Source organism: Podarcis pityusensis, assembly GCF_964106645.2.
Source record: "Podarcis pityusensis genome assembly, chromosome: 8".
Lineage (NCBI taxonomy): Eukaryota > Metazoa > Chordata > Lepidosauria > Squamata > Lacertidae > Podarcis > Podarcis pityusensis.
The window spans coordinates 78,617,551-78,637,045 of NC_138033.1; the positions used below are offsets into that span (position 1 = coordinate 78,617,551).

The window sequence follows — 19,495 nt, forward strand, 5'->3', positions numbered from 1 at the left end:
AGGGACCGAGCAACGGGACGGGAGCTCACCCCATTACGGGGATTCGAACTGCGACCTTCTGATTGGCAAACCCAAGAGACTCAGTGGTTTAGACCACAGCACCACCCACGTCCCTAATACGGGGTTAGGGGAATGGTTTTGTTAGCCATGCCACTAAATGGAACCTCTAAGTGTAGAGTCAGTCTACCTCTGAACACCATGCTCTATGATTTAATCCACAGCGCCACCCGTGTCCCTTCTACATTTATAGTTTCCCTTAATATTCAAGATTCAATCTAGAGCTGTCAGGAGATTTGCATTTTCACAATATTGTTTTAGATATTCTTTAAATGTTATCCATTCTTTACACACTTTCTGGTTTGAGTTTCCTCTTATTCTCCCAGTCATTTTCGCAATTTCCAAGTATTCTATCATCTTCACCTGCCAGTCAAGCTTTGTAGGAATTAAGTCACATTTCCAGTGTTTTGCTACTAAAATTCCAGTCACCGGAGTTGCATACATAAAGATGGTTCTAAAGTTTTTTGGGATTTCACTGGAGGTTTTTAAGCAGAGGCTGGACGGCCATCTATCAGGGATGCTTTAGTTGAGATTCCTGCATTGTGGGGGGTTGGACTAGATGATCCCGAGGGATCCCCTTGACCAACTCTACAATTACAGTGATACCTCGGGTTAAGATCTTAGTTCATTCTGGAGGTCCGTTCTTAACCTGAATCTGTTCTTAACCTGAAGCACCACTTTAGCTAATGGGGCCTCCTGCTGCCGCTGCGCCGCTGGAGCACGATTTCTGTTGTCATCCTGAAGCAAAGTTCTTAACCCGAGGTATTATTTCTGTGTTAGCGGAGTCTGTAACCGGCGGAGTCTGTAACCCGAGGTACCACTGCATTCTAAGGCGCCACCACAACCAAACCGCAGAGCTCCGCCCCGAGGCGCTTCCAAAACGCGGGCGGCTGGCTCTGCGCGTTCGGTGGGGCTGCCTCTTTTGTTCCCCCGGCCGGGAGGCGGAGCGAGGCCCCGATTCCTCCCCCTTCGGTGGGGCGGGCTCTGCCGTCAGCTGACGCCACCGCATCCGCCAACCCTCCCGCCGGCGCCGCAGGGGAGGAGCTGCGGCCGAGTCGGGCGGAGAACAAAACAAAGCCGCGCTCCGGGTCGGCGTCTGAACAGCCGCCAAGAGGAGCGAATCCGGTTTGGGCGCAATGGCACCCCGGGGCGCGCAGACGAGGGCCAGGAGCTAAAGCGCCTTCAGCATCTTTGGGCATCAGAGTGAGTTGAATGATTGCGGTTGGGGGTTGTCCCCAGGGGAAGCAGGGTTCCTAACCCGGGGGTAGGGCACGATGTTTCCCTCCCCCGAGGTCAAACCAGGGCAGGTATTGTTTTAAAACCCTATTTTCCTTTCCCATCTTAATTTTTTGATGCTAGCGCCATAGGTTTATCGTACTAGCCAAAGGCCAGGGTGATAAAAATTCGTGATGCTAAGTACAATATATTCATAAATTTTATATACCGCTTGATTTTTTTAAAAAAAACACCTTCTCAAAAGCCGTTTCCAAAAGGCAAAACGATAAAATTAGCACAAAAAACTACAACAATAATTTAAGGTAAAATAGCAATAGACAAAAAAACAGATTAAAACTTGCATCATCATAATCTGGGGAGGCTGGCGTAAAAATGTTTTTAGCCGGCACCAAAAAAGAGGAGAGTGAAGGCTCCCGCCAGATTTCAAGTGGCAGGGAGTTCCAAAGTGCAGCCACACAAGAAGTTTGAGTTATTCCTATCTATCATTATTCCTTGATGATTGTCTTGCAAATAAAAAAATTTCCTTCCTGTAGCACCTTAAAGACCAACTAAGTTAGTTCTTGGTATAAGCTTTCGTGTGCATGCACACTTCTTCTTGCAAATGAAATGGAGACCACCTGGGGCTTAGGTTTATCAGGAGGCTGTTTATCAGCAAGCCCCCATCCCACCGAAGGCCTTGGGTGTGGTTCCTCCTTTCTTACAAAATAAAAAAAGCCACTCTGCCTGTGCTCAGAGGCCTTCCCGTGTCCCAGAACTTCCCCCAGGCTTGAAAAAAATAGGTAATGATTCAGCCTGGGGAAAACCTTATTATTAAGTGGAGTTTGGTAGGGAGGATTTTTTTTTGTTCATTCTCTTTGATGGTATATCAAATGTGTTTTGATGGGTGGGAGAAGATGAATCGTGGCCCATTGCAACTGCTCCTCTTTTTACAAGACCTAATTATGTACAAGTGGCTTCCTTCATTTCCAGACCTCTGCAAAGGTGGAAAGCAGTGATAAACAAGAGTAACTCTGGGCATGTGCCGAGTATATTCCTCTATCTTTGCTCAAAGCCAGTTTGGAATTCGCTTCTTTGTGTTCCACCTGCTAGATCTGTCCTGGGGAAGGTCATTGTGGTTGCGATTCTGGCTCTTTTTTTTTCTTTCTTTTTTTTGCAACTCTCTTTATTTTTTTGAAACAGTCTCCCTGTTCTTGCAGTGATCAATAGAGGCTAACCCAAAAGTTCTGGCCCCTAGCTATAGCAGAGTAGATTTCCCCCATCAAATTTCCATCAGGCCAAACCCTCAATGTCCCTTTGGGGCAGTTCCTTCTTGGTTACTGTGAGAGAGCAGGATACTCTCTAAATCATGGGTAGGCAAACTAAGGCCCGGGGCCCGGATCCGGCCCAATTGCCATCTAAATCCGGCCCGCGGACGGTCCGGGAATCAGCTTGTTTTTACATGAGTAGAATGTGTCCTTTTATTTAAAAAGCATCTCTGGGTTATTTGTGGGGTCTGCCTGGTGTTTTTACATGAGTAGAATGTGCCCTTTTACAGAGGTACCTCAGGTTACAGACACTTTAGGTTACAGACGCTTCAGGTTACAGACTCCGCTAACCCAGAAATAGTACCTTGGGTTAAGAACTTTGCTTCAGGATGAGAACAGAAATCGTGTGGCGGCGGCGGGAGGCCCCATTAGCTAAAGTGGTACCTCAGGTTAAGAACGGACCTCTGGAATGAATTAAGTTCTTAACCTGAGGTACCACTGTATTTAAAATGCACCTCTGGGTTATTTGTGGGGCATAGGAATTTGTTCACCCCCTCCCAAAAAAAATATAGTCCGGCCCTCACAAGGCCTGAGGGACAGTGGACCGGCCCCCTGCTGAAAAAGTTTGCCGACCCCTGCTCTAAATTCTCCAAGTGATCTTTGTCCATGAGGGCTGGTGGTTTTGTGACCTCTTTTCCACCCGGATCTATAGAAGGAAAAACAGCCTTTTGTCCTCACCTAGAACAAACCAGGGATGTGGGGCTGGGGAGACTCCATTGGACTTCTTCTCAGACAAACATTCGGATAGCAAACCAGGTCACAGTGTGGTAAATACTGAAGTGGTTTGTCACCCTCCTGTTTACACACACCAAGGTGAAGCGCTCCAGAATCTGGTCTTGCCTTTGGACTCCAGTCAGAAAGTTTTTTTGTTTTTGTTTTTTTAAAAAGCTTTTTACTTTCTTGTTTGGCTAGCAAAAAAGAAGAAAAAAGAATGCAGCTTTGGAAGACCAAACTAACTCTCTCTCTCTCTCTCTCTCTCTGTGTGTGTGTGTGTGTGTGTGTGTGTCAGAATGAAAAATAAATGACGCTGAAATGACGATTTCTCTGTGCCTGCAAAGCAAGAATATGTGCTGGGGTGGGCAATTCTTGCTGGCTAAAGTCCTCTCTCTTTTTCTTTGCTTGTGGGATTGTGAAAGGGTTCCCTGCTCACGAGTGTGATTCTTCCTTGAGCTGTTTTTTTCAGTATGCAAAATGCTGATGGCCCTCTTGTCAGCTGTCCTGATCCCAGAAAAAGTGCTTTGTAAGAGTAGCTGCTTGGGACAGTGCCCAGGGAGGGGAGGGGCGGGTTTGAAAGAGATGGGGGATTTCCCTAGACATTTGGGTCCAGGCTGGTAGTTGGAGATACACTACCCCTGAACTAGGAGGCTTCATTAAGCCCTAGTGGCAAATAGCTGTACTGGCTTGCATCCAATGTTAAGAGTAGACCAGGGGTAGGCAACCTAAGGCCCCGGGGCCCAATTGCCTTCTCAATCTGGCCCGCGGACAGTCCGGGAATCAGCGTGTTTTTACATGAGTAGAATGCGTGATTTTATTTAAAATGCATCTCTGGGTTATTTGTGGGGCATAGGAATTCGTTTATTCCCCCTCCCCCCCCCAAAAAAAATATAGTCCGGCCCCCGCCACATGGTCTGAGGGACGGTGGACTGGCCCACGGCTGAAAAAGGTTGCTGACCCCTGGAGTAGACCAACCACACAGTTTGGCTAATTTAGGTTCATTCATTTCAGTGGGTCTGCTTAGTTGGATAAAGGTAAAGGTAAAGGGACCCCTGACCATTAGGTCCAGTCATGACCGACTCTGGGGTTGCGGTGCTCATCTCACTTTATTGGCCGAGGGAACCGGCGTACAGCTTCCAGGTCATGTGGCCAGCGTGACTAAGCCACTTCTGGCGAACCAGAGCAGCGCACGGAAACGCTGTTTACCTTCCCGCCGGAGCGGTACCTATTTATCTACTTTCACTTTGAACTGCTTTTGAACTGCTAGGTTGGCAGGAGCAGGGACCGAGCAACGGGAGCTCACCCCGTCACAGGGATTCGAACCGCCAACCTTCTGATCAGCAAGCCCTAGGCTCTGTGGTTTAACCCACAGCGCCACCCGCGTCCCTTGCTTAGTTGGATACAACCCTTTAAACTAGCCTCCCCCAACCTGATTCCCTCTAGATGTTTGTTTAGCATTCTTGGTTAAAATTATGGATTAAAATTTGTGTCTGAGAAGGCTTTACCTAAAGGGAAAAGTTTTTCGCAGGCGTCAGGAAGAATACAATTTAGACATTTCACCAATGTTAATTAGCAGGGCATTTCAGAGTGCAGCCACACTAAAAGACTGGTTCCTATGACACTTATTTCTTTCCTTTCTTCCTTGGCAGGTTCACAGTTCGGCTATGGACAAATAATCCTGCCTCTTATGTTTCGTGTGACTTCTGCGGCCTAGCCTCCCTTTCCCTAAATTCCCTAAATTGAGCCTTTGCTCAGATACGCACAATGCCGGTTCATCTGCAAATGATCGGTTCCCTGAGCATGAATTTTTCCGATTGCCCCAATGGCTCCCAGTGGGTTTGGGAGATATTCCACGAATGTGCCCAGGATGGCTGGGACATATCCAGTGTGGTGCTGGGCTTGCTCTCCATCTTCTGCTTTGCTGCGGCGTCTTTCCCGTAAGTAACAAAAAGCAAAAACAACAACGGTTGCTTCCTCTTTGGTTGCCTTGAGTGATCATAACTCCTAATTGAAGAACTCAACAACCCACTGCTGGAATGACGGGCGAGTTTCTCATTGCTAACCAACCCTGACACAACATATATTTTTTTGGAGACATGAGTCACTTCCCGCTCGAGCAAGTCTCCTGCTGCCCTTAGGAAACTCCGAGCTTTCCTTTTCTCCACTTTCTTTGCAATGGCAGCGACAAAATCCCTCCAAATGAGACACGAAGCTCATGTGGCCGGCTGCAATCTCGAGCAAGGTAGTGAGCCCTGCGCTGCAACATTTCGTTGCAGTTCTCACCTACGTTGTCTCTTAAAGTAAAGCCCAGGAAATATATCTACTTATTACTCACCAAGTGGATCCAGGGCAGCTTGCGAAAACATCATTTAAAATGAAGTGCATAGGTGAAGCAGCGATCGTTACTTGCTTCAGATGTCTTGAGAAAGATCGCTCTGTGGAAAAATGGTTGCCGGCTAGGTGGCCCATTTGCCCTGATATAGCAGCTCTTCTTACATTCTTAAATGTCTATCTTTTTGCCCAGGCTTTCCCTGACCCAAGATTGAAGACCCTGTCTTTATTTCTCTGAATTCCCTGAAATTTTATTTGTTTTTTTTTCCTTTTCTGCTCACCAGAACTTAATTAACCAGGCCTTTGGTTGATTTGATTGACATCCTATGACCTTTTAAAATGTGGTGGGTTGTTTTTTTGGGGGTGGAGGTTATTGGGTTGTTGTTGTTGTTGTTTATTTTGTTTATGTATTTTGTGGTTTTATATTTTGATTTTATTCTCTGAACTGCCCTGAGACCTCCGGGTATAGGGCGGTAATATAAATCTGACAAATAAAATAAAAAATAAACAAATGTTTTGCTGTATACAGCTTGCATTTTTGTTTCAGCGATGTTACTTGCTTGTTCTTGCATCCTACACTTTTTAGAGATTAAAAAATATCATGCAGTTTATGCATACTTTTAAATAAATGAATGTAAAATAAAACCCATAAAACTAACTAATATCAAAGTAGCAAAACAGAAGCACAGAACTATCTCTATATATAAAAAGCAATATTGTAACCGTGTGTGTATATGTATCTGTGTGTGTCTACATGCAGACTTCTACAATCTTCCTTTTTTTTGACTGGGGATCTGGTCACCTGGAGATATAATTTGCTTGCCCTAGGTGACCAAGCAAAGCTTGACCAGCAAGCCTACTCTAACTGCTTCTTCCTCAAATGTCTCCCCTCTGCAGCCAATACTACCTGGCCTGTAAAACTGGGATTATGGACCAGGCGTTATCTGTCTACTTCCTGTTGGGATGGTTAGGAGGAGACTCTTTAAACCTGATTGGGTCGTTCTTGGCTGACCAGCTACCACTACAGGTAAGAAGAGCCTTTCTGGAACAGAGTGAACTGAACTGAAATGGATGCTCTCATCCATGTTTTGTGTGGTTTAAAATAGGACCACACTGTTCTGTCCTGGTCAGACCTCACCTGGGAGTCCTGTGTCCAGTTCTGGGCATCCAGTCCAGATCTGCATTGGCTCCCAGTACGTTTCTGAGCACAATTCAAAGTGTTGGTGCTGACCTTTAAAGCCCTAAACGGCCTTGGTCCTGTATACCTGAAGGAGCGTCTCCACCCCCATTGTTCAGCCCGGACACTGAGATCCAGCGCCGAGGGCCTTCTGGCGGTTCCCTCATTGCGAGAAGTGAGGTTACAGGGAACTAGACAGAGGGCCTTCTCGGTAGTGGCGCCCGCCCTGTGGAACGCTCTCCCTTCAGATGTGAAGGAAATAATAATAATAATAATAACAACTTTTTATTTATACCCCGCCCTCCCCAGCCAAGACCGGGCTCAGGGCGGCTAACAACCATTAATAAAAACAAGTTGATTAAAATACAATTTAAAAGATTAAGATACAACATTAAAACAATTAGGGAGCAATCTCATCATAGGAGGATAAAGGAAAAAGAAAAAGGGGGAGGGAATCAAACTAATTCTAAGCCAAAGGTCAGGTGGAACAACTCTGTCTTACAGGCCCTGCAGAAAGAGATCAGATCCTGCAGGGCCCTGGTCTCAAGAGACAGAGCATTCCACCAGGCCGGAGCCAGTGTTGAGAAGGCCCTGGCTCTGGTTGAGGCTAATCTAACTTCCTTAGGGCCCAGGACCTCTAAATAAGCAGCTATCTTATCTTTAAAAAACATCTGAAGGCAGCCCTGTTTAGGGAAGTTTTTAATATTTAACACTGTATTGTTTTTAACACTCAATTGTGAGCCGCCCTGAGTGGCTGGGGAAACTCAGCCAGATGGGTGGGGTATAAATATTATTATTATTATTATTATTTATCATCATCATCATCATCCCAGTTTAAGGATATTGACAAGCTGGAATTAGTGTTGAGGAGGGTGACCAAAGAGGATCAAGGGCAGGCATAGGCCAGGTTACCAAATGTCCCTGGTTCCCAGGGACAGTCCCCGGATTTGTAAATCTGTCCCCGAACAAATTCCGTCCCCGGAATGTCCCCAGATTTGCAAATCTGTCTCTGGGAAACATGCAAGTGGCATGCTCAGCAGCCCGGAATCAGCCTGGTAGCGCAGTTGGCTCTGGCTGGCTTCAGGAGCTGCTCGCTGCCGCCGCCACTGCCGAACGTGAACTGGGGACGTCCGGTGGTACAGATCTCCTGCCCCCTTCCCCCTTTGTTTTGACAGATTGGGGGAGGCTCAGGAGTCGTGGGCGGGCGGCCGTTGCCCAGGAGGGGCGCAAGGTGTGCGGTTTCTCTTCCAGGCAAGGTGCAAAGTCCTTCTTTCGAACCCTGCAAAACATAAATGTGCAGAGTTTTTTAAAAACTGGGCAACAGCCGCCCACCCGCAACTCCTAAGCCTCCCCCGATCTGTCAAAACAAAGGGGGGCAAGAGATCAGGGAGGGCTTGGGAGTCAAGGGCAGGCAGCATGCTGTTGCCCAGTTTTTTTAAAAACTGCACATTTATGTTTCACAGGGTGCAAAAGAAGGGCTTTGCACCTTTATACAATATGCATGTGTGCTTGGGCCCAGGGTCTTTTGCCTCACCATCCCCACTACTGACTCCCTGTTGCTACTCAGATTCAAAAAAAGAAAAGAAAAAGGGTCCCCGGATTCATTGAAAAAAATCTGGTAACCATAGCATAGGCGAACTCCAGCCCTCCAGATGTTTGAGACTACAATTCCCATCATCCCTAGCTAATAACAGGACCAGTGGTCAGGGATGATGGGAATTGTAGTCCCAAACATTTGGAGGGCTGGAGTTTGCCTATGCCTGATCAAGGGTCTGGAAACCAAGCCATATGAGGAATGGTTGAGGGAGTTGGGGATGTTTAGCTTGGAAAAGAGGAGACATGATAGCCATCTATCTCAAGGGCTGTCACATGGAAGATGGAACAAGCTTGTTTTCTCCTGCTCCGGAGGGTAGGACTTGAACCCATGACTTCAAGTTACAAGACAGGAGATTCCGACTAAACGTCAGGAATGACTTTCTGCCTATAAGAGCTGTTTGACAGGGGAACGGACTTCCTTTGGAAGGTGGCGGGATGCTCCTTCATGTGAGGTTTTAAAACACAGGTTGGGTAGTCATCTGTCAGAGATTCTTCAGCAATGATTCTTGCACTGCACCTTGGGGTTGGGCTAGATGACCCTTGGGATCCCTTCCAACTCGACAATTCCAAGATTCTGTGGAAATGAATTCAGTGAAAGAATGTGATTTGTGACTGCAGTTTAGGACAATCTTTTTTCCATACTTGATCACTTTGTGGAATCGGTATACCCTGGGTGCAGAATTTTAATTCTTTTAATTTCAGAGTTGCTATTGACAGCCCCCCCCCTCTTTCTCTCTCTCTTTCTTTCTTTCTTTCTTTCTTTCTTTCTTTCTCTGCCACAGGTATACACAGCCATCTATTACGTACTGGCAGACCTGCTTATGATGTCTCTCTACCTCTATTACAAAGTCAAGAACCAGAACAGAACCTGTAAGTTTCAACTCACTAACACGGGCCAAGAAAAGCAGGTTTTGCAGAACATTAAACAATTGTAACTAAAAAAAAAACCAACCCAAAACATTAGCCCTGTTTTCAGGAAATACTTTCAACACAAGTTGGGGCCCCATTTAAGGGTTTGGGGCATGCAACTTAATTCTATTTTTTATCTCTGGGCATGTGCAGAGTTCTCTGCCCTACTTTGGCTATGGTTAACAATGAACCAAAGCGCCAGGGCTGCGATTTTCCTGGAAGACCCTTTAAACCTTTCTACTCAATGCTCACCGACTTCCAGGGTGGAATGCAAGCTGGTATGGATGTGCACTCTGTACATGCTCTAATGCTCACTTAATTGACTCCAGGGCTCAACATCTACCCTGCCACTGCATAACCACATTCCTGTCCTATACATTTTAACTGTTGTCAATTTGTATAGTGCCATCAGTTTGTGTGATGCTTTAGAATACAAAAGGGCAGGTTGTTGTGTCAAAACACCTACAATCTAAAGTTTGGCAAGGATTCATAGATTAGAAGCCCTGGGTCAATCTTAAATCTCAATCCTTAAATCTTCCCTCACCCTTTAAAACAAAGGACTTGCCTCTCCATCTTGTTAATTTCATCAAACTTTTTTTTTTTAACCAATCCTTCCTGTAGATCTGTTAACTCTGTGAACAACTTCCCGGCTGCTGATAATGAATTTATCTCTTCCTCTTTTTTTGAGATATTTTAACACTGTGAGGCTGAAGGTCAGTGGCCGGGTGTCATTTTGGGACACTTCCCCTAAAGGAAAATCTGTTACTGATGCCATAATTCTGGGAAAACCTGTGTACCCCCCAAAAGCCATAGTAGGGCTAAACATTACTAATAATGGTTTATTATTGACTAATTGCACTTTTTCCCTCTATTGAGCTCATGTAATCCCCACAACAATCCTGGGAGGTAGGTTAGGCTGAGAGGGCAGTTACTGGCCCCCAGTGAGCCTAATGACTGAGGAGGCAGATTTGAACCCTGTTCTCTCCCATGTTCTGGCAAAACAGTCTAACCAATATGCCACACTGCCTCTCATATCCCAACTTTCCTCCAAGTGGCATACGTGGTTCTCCCCGATAATAATAATAATAATAATAATAATTTATTATTTATACCCCGCCCATCTGGCTGGGCTTCCCCGGCCACTCTGGGCGGCTTCCAAAAGAATATTAAAATACTATAATACATCAAACATTAAAAGCTTCCCGAAACAGGGCTGCCTTCAGATGTCTTCTAAAAGCCTGGTAGTTGTTGTTCTCTTTGACATCTGGTGGGAGGGAAGGCGCCACTACCAAGAAGGGAAGGCGCCACTACCGAGAAGGCCCTCTGCCTGGTTCCCTGTAACTTGGCCTCTCGCAGTGAGGGAACCGCCAGAAGGCCCTCGGTGCTGGACCTCAGTGTCCGGGTAGAACGATGGGGGTGGAGACGCTCCTTCAGATATACTGGACCAAGGCCGTTTAGGGCTTTAAAGGTCAGCACCAACACTTTGAATTGTGCTTGGAAACGTACGATCCATTTTGCCCTCACGAAAACAACCCTGCGGGCTAGAATAGGCCGAGAGGCAGTGACGGGCCCAAGCTCCCCCAGCGAGCTTTGCGGCTGAGTGGGGGATTCGAACTCTGCAGTCCCAGGTCCTAGGCTGATGCTCCAAACCACTACGCCACACTGCTGAAAAGTTGGGGAAATTGTCAGGCAGAAGCTTGCTGCTCCGAGGGCCTTCTGGTGGTTCCCTCCCTGCGATAAGTGAGGTTGCGGGGAACCAGGCAGAGGGCCTTCTTGGTAGTGGCGCCCGCCTTGTGGAACGCCCTCCCATTAGATGTCAAGGAAATAAACAACCATCTGACTTTTAGAAGACATCTGAAGGCAGCCCTGTATAGGGAAGTTTTTCATGTTTGACGTTTTATTATGTTTTTATACAGAGGTCAGCAAACCTTTTCAGCAGGGGGCCAGTCCACTGTCCCTCAGATCTTGTGGGGGGGCTGGAGTATTTTTTTTTGGACGGGGAAATGAATGAATTCCTATGCCCCACAAATAACCCAGAGATGCATTTTAAATAAAAGCACACATTCTAGTCATGTAAAAACACCAGGCAGGCCCCAAAAATAACCCAGAGATTCATTTTAAATAAAAGGACACATTCTACTCATGTAAAAACATTCTGATTCCCGGACCGTCCGTGGGCCGGATTTAAAGGCAATTGGGCCACATCCAGCCCCCGGGCCTTAGGTTGCCTACCCCTGTGTTAGACCATGTGTTGTTAGTTAATATTTAGTTGTCATTGAGATATTGTCTTTGTGTTGTTATATGAAAATTGTTTTGCAATAACAATTGCAAACCCGTGTTTTATATGTCCCAGAGTGGCTGGGGCAACCCAGCCAGATGGGCAGGATACAAATAATAAAATTATTATTATTACTTCAGGAAACTTTTTAAGGGGGTTTCCCATCCCCTTGTTCACAGGCCCCCCCCCCCCCGGTCAGTTTTCTGCCTTATCCTAAACCAATTTCTCTCTTTCCCTCCTTAGTCTCCGCTTCAATCAATGCCGCTTTTGCGTTCCTCGTTGTGGGAACGGTGTCTGTGACCTCCTTCGTGGGCAGACCCTCCTCTCTTCCTGGAGATGACACTGTGTCCTTCAGAGGGAGGATGCTTCTCTCGTCCGCAGAAGATCGTCCTGGGTGGGAGGTATGCTTGTTTATTTGTTTCACCTAAAGATTGGAAGCTGGAGGTCATGTGAAGCGCAGGGCGAGCCTGCTGCTCAGGTTTCTGCTGGAAGAAACCCCTCCCAATTTATGACATAGTTACGACAAATATATGATGTTTCACTAAGGGTGTTATGGGTAATTTGGAAAACCTATAAAAAGGGGGGGGGGTGGCACTGTGGGTTAAACCACAGAGCCTAGGGCTTGCTGATCAGAAGGTTGGCGGTTCAAATCCCCGCGATGGGGTGAGCTCCCGTTGCTCGGTCCCTGCTCCTGCCAACCTAGCAGTTCGAAAGCACGTCAAAGTGCAAGTAGATTAATAGGCAGAAAAGTAAACGCCGTTTCCATGCGCTGCTCTGGTTCGCCAGAAGCGGCTTAGTCATGCTGGCCACATGACCCGGAAGCTGTACGCCGGCTCCCTCGGCCAATAAAGCGGGATGAGCGCCGCAACCCCAGAGTCGGTCACGACTGGACCTAACGGTCAGGGGTCCCTTTACCTTTTATAAAAAGGGGAGCCATCCTTTGTTCAGGGCTTCTTTCTGCTTCTTCTACATAGTAGTTTGATGTTGCAACAATAAAGATCAGGCCTACAGGGTGCTCTTTTGCTCCTATAAAAAGACAAAAAAAGACAGGAACAAATTGAAAGTAAACAGGGGACAAGAGGAGGAGGAGGACTTTGCAAGAGAGTGGCATCACTTAGTCACTTTTGTTAATTTGTCTCCTATTTTGCATCACCTGAGGGGTTGGGCCTCTTGGAAGTGAACTATTTTGGCAGATTTGGTAGTGGGACTGTATCCCTCGGGTGGGCTCTTCTTCCTTGGAGGTTTTTAAGCAGAGGTTTGATGGCCACGTGTCATGGATGCTTTAGCTGAGATTCCTGCATCGCAGGGGGTTGGACTAGATAATAATAATAATAATAATTAATTTATACCCCGCCCTCCCCAGCCAAGGCCAGGCTCAGGGCGGCTAACAAGCAATAATAAAAACAAGTTGAATGAATACAACTTAAAAACAAGATTAAAATACATTAAAATATTGAAACATTAAAATATTAAAATGCAGCCTCATCACAGGAGGAGAAAGGAAAAAGAAAAAAGAAAGAGGGGGAGGGAATCAAATTGGCTCCAAGCCAAAGGCCAGGCAGAACAACTCTGTCTTACAGGCCCTGCGGAAAGAAATCAGATCCTGCAGGGCCCTGGTCTCATGAGGCAGAGCGTTCCACCAGGCCGGAGCGTTCCACCAGTGTTGAAAAGGCCCTGGTTCTGGCTGAAGCTAATCTAACTTCCTTAGGGCCCAGGACCTCTAGGGTGTTGCTATTTATGGACCTTGAGGCTCTCCGTGGGGCATACCGGGAGAGGCGGTCCCGTAGGTACGAGGGTCCTAGGCCATGAAGGGCTTTAAAGGTCAAAAGCAGCACCTTAAATCTGATCCTGTACTCCACCGGGAGCCAGTGCAGCTGGAAAAGCACTGGGTGAATATGCTCCCATGGCAGAGACCCCGTGAGGAGCCTCGCTGCAGCATTCTGCACCGCTGGAGTTTTTGGGTCAGTTTCAAGGACAGCCCCATGTAGAGCGAATTACAGTAGTCTAGCCTGGAGGTGACCGTCGCATGGATCATGGATAGATGACCCTCAGGGTCCCTTCCAGCTGTATGATTTGCTTGTGAACGGTTCCTTCTTTGCCACGCTTACCTGCCGAGGAGTAACGGGAGATTCTTATGACACTTGGAACCAAAGGGCCTGTTGGTGAGGGGGCATGTAATTTCATAAAAGTTTTGTTTCAGTTAATTGGTTTGTTATAATGATTTTGTGTATGCTTGCTTGTTGAGTGGGGGAAATATAATAGTGCATTGCAGTTGCTCCAGCTCACTTCATTCAACAACAGGTTACGTATAGGTAACTCGTAACTTGCGTGCGTTTAACGGATGCACATTCAGCCAAATGGAAATATAATCTAGTCAGGCACTGAAAATAGAAAAACAACTAGAACTAAACCAGGCCAGGTGGAAAAACTACTTGCCCCCAAGAAATCTTCCTTAAAGGGAAAGTGTTCAGTGCACAAGAAGAAGCCGAAGAATGTTAAAATGGGACGCCGAAAGCTCTCCTCTCGGACTAGAAAATGAATTTCTCAAAGCTATTTAAGCTGTTGGAGAATTCAAACACAAAGAACTCCAGCGCAACAACCCAAAATAAGAGCAAAAGCCCAAGCATGTTAAAAAGCAGCTTTCTCAACTTGGCCAAAATAATTTTAAAAAAATAAAAAAGGTGAGGGGGGCATCAGGGGGAAAAGGCTTTGGCAATCCCACCTGCCAACGGACCCAGTCTGTTTTGACTTTACACTATTTTGCCTTTACACGCTGTTCCCAGAAAATAACCCCGCTGTAAACTGAGAGCTGCCTATATTTCCTTATTCTTGAAAAACTAATAAAAAATATTTTCAAAAAATAGAGGAGGGGAGCCAGAGGGCGGCGGGCTGGTTTGGGCAGAATTAATTTTAAACCTGTTCTCTCCTTGGACCATTTATTTATTTTTAACGGCCTCGTTTCCTTCCACAGCCTTTCACCCAGCAAGAAATCATTGGTTTCATTATCGGGTCTGTTTCGTCTGTTCTCTACCTGCTTTCCCGGGTCCCACAGATCTACACGAATGTAAGCTGCGCTCGGGGAAATGGGGCAGGGTCTGTTTCAGTACCAGCGGCTCTTTCAGGCTGGCTTGGGAGGGAGGCTAAAGTATCACAGTGACAGAGCAACTGCTCTTCATGTCAAAATTCCTGGGTCAACTCCCAGTGGATTTCCGGATACGGCCAGGAGAGACAGGACGTCTGAAGCCCTGGGTAGCTGCTGCCAGTCAGAGAAGATCTGGAGCTAAATGGAGCAGTGGTCTGACTCAGTATAAGGGCAGCTGACTTTGCTTTTGTTTAAATGGGCCCTTTTCTTTGAACCATGAGGACTAGAATTTTACTTTCTTTTTTAAAAACTTTTATTGATAAATGCAATACTTACAAACACAAAACACTAAACAAACTTATTATACATAGATACATACACCTCTTAACTTAGATTACAAAAAAAGAAAACAGACAAACAAACATAAATCTTGATTTTCCTCCACCTGTGTGGGGCTTCCTTTGTTCCTTTTCGCTGTATTATATTATTTTTGACTATCTCATCTTATACCCATTTCTTCTTAATTTTTTACTCTATCAGTTTCATTCATTGCATATGAATATATTAATACCAGAACAATGTTTTTTGCTGTATTTCTTCACGCAAGTCCACTCCTCTATCAGTTTTTGGTCTGGCTGGCTTCTTACCACTGCTGTAAGTCTTGCTGATTCTATATATTCACAAAATTTTATTTGCCATTCTCTTATTGAGGGAGTTCCCCCCCCCCCACTTCCAATTTTTTTGCTATAATCATTCTGGCCACAGCGGTTGCATATAAGAAAACCTTTTCCTCTAGCGGCAGGAATATAGAATTCTACTTTCTTTTTAGCAGATGGCAGAACATTCTGCTTTGCTTGCACATGGTCTGAGGTTCCATCCCCAATCAAAAAAGGTTGGGCTGCTGGTGAGGGGAAAGGCCCTTCCCTGGCCTGTGGCCCTGGAGAGCGGCTGCCAGTCAGAGTAGACTGTATGGGGCTAGATGGGTGAATAGTCTGACCTGATCCAAAGCAGGCTTTGCTCATTTTCTCCAGTGGCTGCGGCTGGGTGGGAAAGTGATCACAAGTGGCCATCAGGAGCTCAGCTCAGTTTGGCTGCTAGAAACAAACCTTTTGCACCTGGTAGATCTGAAGAACGCAAGTACAGCCTGGCTACTGGATCAGACCAATGGCTCATCTATTCCAGTTCTGACACCCAGATGCCCCAAAGGGAAGCTCAAAAGCAGGACCTGAGCCCATCGCTCTTGTGATTCCCAGCATTCAATATCTAGAGTTTTACTGCCTCCAGGCAGAGCATAGCCATCATGGCTAGTAGCCGTTGATTTGGGATTCTAGTAAAAAAACAACCCAATGTAGATCTGAGAAGCCTGAAGTCTGCTTCTGTCTGCACGATTCCAAACGCATCTGCGTTGTTTGCCTTAGATGTCCGCAATTGCACCCCATTCTTCCCGATTCTCTGATAGGTGTTCAGTCCCTGAAGGAATTGCCAGGTAAGGCTGGGAAAAGACTCGCTGCCAGAAAACCTTGAGAGCTGCTATTGTTGTTTTTGTTGCTGCTGCTAATAATAATAATAATAATAATTTATTATTTATACCGCACCCATCTGGCTGGGTTTCCCCAGCCACTCTGGGTGGCTTCCAACAGAACACTAAAATACAATAACCTATTAAACATTAAAAGCTTTCCTAAACAGGACTGCCTTGATAATTGCAATTCCTCTTAACTTACCCTGCAGTTCAAGAGAAAATCGACCGTCGGCATATCTTATTCTCTCTTCGCTCTGGTGATGCTGGGGAACACTTTGTACGGACTCAGCGTCCTGCTGAAAAACCCGGATCGAGGCCAAGCTGAAGGCAGCTACGTCATCCACCACCTCCCATGGTTGATTGGCAGTTTGGGAGTCCTGGCTCTTGACATCGTTGTATCCTTTCTCTCTCTGCCCCGACACCCCCACCCCCAGCCAGATATCAGATTTTTTTACGTTTCTGCAGAGGCAAAATCCTGTGCAGATATGAGAGTTCTATAGACAATGCATTATAGTGCCATATATACCCAGGGAATCAACTCTCTGCTTACTCAACAAAGCTTGCTGAGTGATGTTGGGCCTAAGCTACCAAACAGGTAGCATGGGTAAAGCTGGGATTGGGTCCACCTATGCTCAGCTCCTGGGAGGACAATGAGAGCAAGTGGGTCTACTCTGCTGCATCTTCCCTTCTGCTCCTCTGCCCTGTCTTCGTGCAAATCCAGAATTGTGATGAAGCATTCCAATGGGGCTGCGTGACGACAGCCTTACGTTTCTATCTATATAGGAAGATATATGCTGCTGACTTGATTTCTCTCTTTTTTTGCAACACCACATTTAAGTAGCAAGGGTCTTTTTAAAAAATAAAAGGATTACACAGATTAATTTGAGGTGGACCAACAGTAAAATCAAGAGGCACCCAATTAAAAACTAAAATTGGCTCTTCCTGTTGCAGAAACTGTCCTTAACTTCACCAATTCAGATCTCGTTTCAGTTCCTTGCCTACCGTCGGAAGAGGCTACCGTCGCTTGAAGAGAGAGAGGCTCTCCTGGGTGCACAAGAGGAACCTACCGAAAGCTGACAAGGCACAATTTTTAAGTGAATGAAGATGCTGTGAAGGCTTTCTCCATTCCTCTGGACTTTGGAGAGCGTGCAACACAGTTAATCCTTTACTGTTGAACAGATCCTTCTCCATTTCGGGGTTGGGGCTGACTACCTCTAAACGGACAATGTTTCTATTTAAAAGGGTAGGTTGGGGAATTAATCTCACAGGTTGTAAGCTGAGGAGTGAAAATGGTGCATATTTTTTTTTTTTTAAGTGTCTTTTGGAACTCAAGGTGCACATAGCTCCCTCTTCACAATCACAATCCAAAATAAGGAAAAATGTAATTTAATGAGGAGGTTTGGATGGGATCAAAGGGAAATCACCGCAAGTGGGGATTGGGTAAAGCTGTATCTCTGGGCTTCAAAGTGTTATTTGCCGTCATAAACACAGTCACAGGTGAATTCTGCCAAGACCCATCGAGGGTGAAGGGCAGAGGTCTTGTTCAGTGGCACACACGTTGGGCATTCATTGTGAATAAGCGTTTTATTTGCACAGATGGATAAATATGAAAATAAACTTAACCCCGCTTTCTAATAATGTCTGGATGCATTGGGAGAAGACGAAACAGAACCGTGGACAGCCAAGGAAGCTCAATGTTGGAAGATTCGGGGCAGGTAAAATTCTTCACCCATCACATAGTTAAAAGTGTGGAACTTGCCCCCATAGGTGGCAGTCACAGCCACCAACTTGGATGACTTTGAGAGTATTGGATAAATTCATAGAGAAGAGGGCTATCCATAATGGAGGCAGTAGTGTTTCTGGATAGCAGCTGCTGGAAATGGAGAGGGCTGGTTTTCCATTGGGGCATCTGGTTGGCCACTGTGAAAACAGGATGCTGGACTAGATGGACCAGCAATAAGTAACCAAACAAACCCCCGTGTTGCAAAGAGAACGTCAGCAATGTCTAGGCAACACGATGACCATATACATACGTAATAGACAGTCTTTATAGAATTCCTTCAAACGATAACAAGTACAAAATTTAGCAATTCTATATTCTCCCACCACGCTGACGAAGAATTCTACAAAACAGTAGTCAATATCCAGAACCACTGTTCAGTGTTGGACATCATATTTGCTGAATACACAAAGCTTCACAGCTTGTCTTTCATCATACACAGTTTGGTACCTCGCTTCATTTAAAGATTTTCAGAGACTTTGAGACTAAAGATTTCATTTAGTACTTTTTATGGTTTGAAGGAATTCTATAACATATGTCTATGGTCATCGTGTTGCCTAGACATGCTGACGGACTAGATGGGGCAGCAGATCATTCTCTTACGTTGTTAATCTTGGCCACAATCTCACTCCTCTCTTCAGTGTCGATATTTGAACAGGATAGGTTTCCTGGGGGTGTTTTAGTCAACCTAAACTCTGGAAAGGTGAGGGTGTGTCCCCCACAAAAGGTGAAGGGATCCCTGACCATTAGGTCCAGTCACGAACGACTCTGATGTTGCGGCGCTCATCTCACCTTACTGGCCGAGGGATCCAACGTACAGTTTCCGGGTCATGTGGCCAGCAGGACTAAGCCACTTCTGGCGAACCAGAGCAGTGCACGGAAATGCCGTTTACCTTCCCACCAGAGTGGTACCTATATAACTACTTGCACTTTGACGTGCTTTCAAACTGCTAGGTTGGCAGGAGCAGGGACTGAACAACGGGAGCTCACCCCGTCACAGGGATTCAAACTGCCGACCTTCTGATCGGCAAGTCCTAGGTGCTGTGGTTTAGACCACAGCGCCACCCATGTCCATAACATGTTGACTGCAAAAATGATACTAGAAAGCTCTGGTTGTGAATACAGAAGTAGGTGACCTCTAGTACAACTCAAGCTAGCCCATCACTCTTCCCAGGAAATACTTCGCTGCTTTAAAATGTAGGTAGGTTTTTTAGTTCGAATTGTGGAGGAAAACACCTCAAAACAGTAGGAGCTTTCTTCACTCTTTTAACAGAGACCTCTTTCCGTCCCAGCACTGCAATTCTAAGAGCTCCCTGTGGGGAGGGACGAGCTGCTAAACCACTTTGGGAACTGTAGTTCTGAGAGGGTAAAATGTGCCCCCCAACAACTTTCAACATCTTTAACAAAACTACAGCCATGACTGTTTAAAAGTGGTATTGTAGAACTTTAAATGCATGGTGTGAATGTGGCCAGTCTTTCAACATAGCCCAGTGTTTTTTGAATTTGGAT

General features: G+C 45.9%; 1 protein-coding gene across 1 annotated transcript; it reads left to right on the forward strand.

The window, feature by feature from the left end:
• Window positions 1-1,075: 1,075 nt before the first annotated feature.
• SLC66A1 (solute carrier family 66 member 1) lies at window positions 1,076-17,844 on the forward strand. Its single transcript, XM_081018003.1, has 8 exons — window positions 1,076-1,260; window positions 4,961-5,248; window positions 6,540-6,669; window positions 9,198-9,285; window positions 11,846-12,003; window positions 14,574-14,666; window positions 16,416-16,601; window positions 17,185-17,844. Exons 2-8 carry the CDS (start codon window positions 5,076-5,078, stop codon window positions 17,281-17,283), a joined length of 927 nt encoding a protein of 308 aa, XP_080874129.1. The 5' UTR covers window positions 1,076-1,260; window positions 4,961-5,075; the 3' UTR covers window positions 17,284-17,844.
• The last annotated feature ends 1,651 nt before the right edge of the window (window positions 17,845-19,495 follow it).

What these genes read in the sequence shown, in the direction of transcription:
- SLC66A1 (XM_081018003.1), top strand. Translation starts at nt 5,076, where the DNA reads ATGCCGGTTCATCTGCAAATGATCGGTTCCCTGAGCATGAATTTTTCC. An exon ending in CTGACCAGCTACCACTACAG is followed by an intron (nt 6,670 to 9,197) that starts GTAAGAAGAGCC and finishes TCTCTGCCACAG; the next exon opens with GTATACACAGCCATCTATTA. An exon ending in TCCCACAGATCTACACGAAT is followed by an intron (nt 14,667 to 16,415) that starts GTAAGCTGCGCT and finishes CTTACCCTGCAG; the next exon opens with TTCAAGAGAAAATCGACCGT.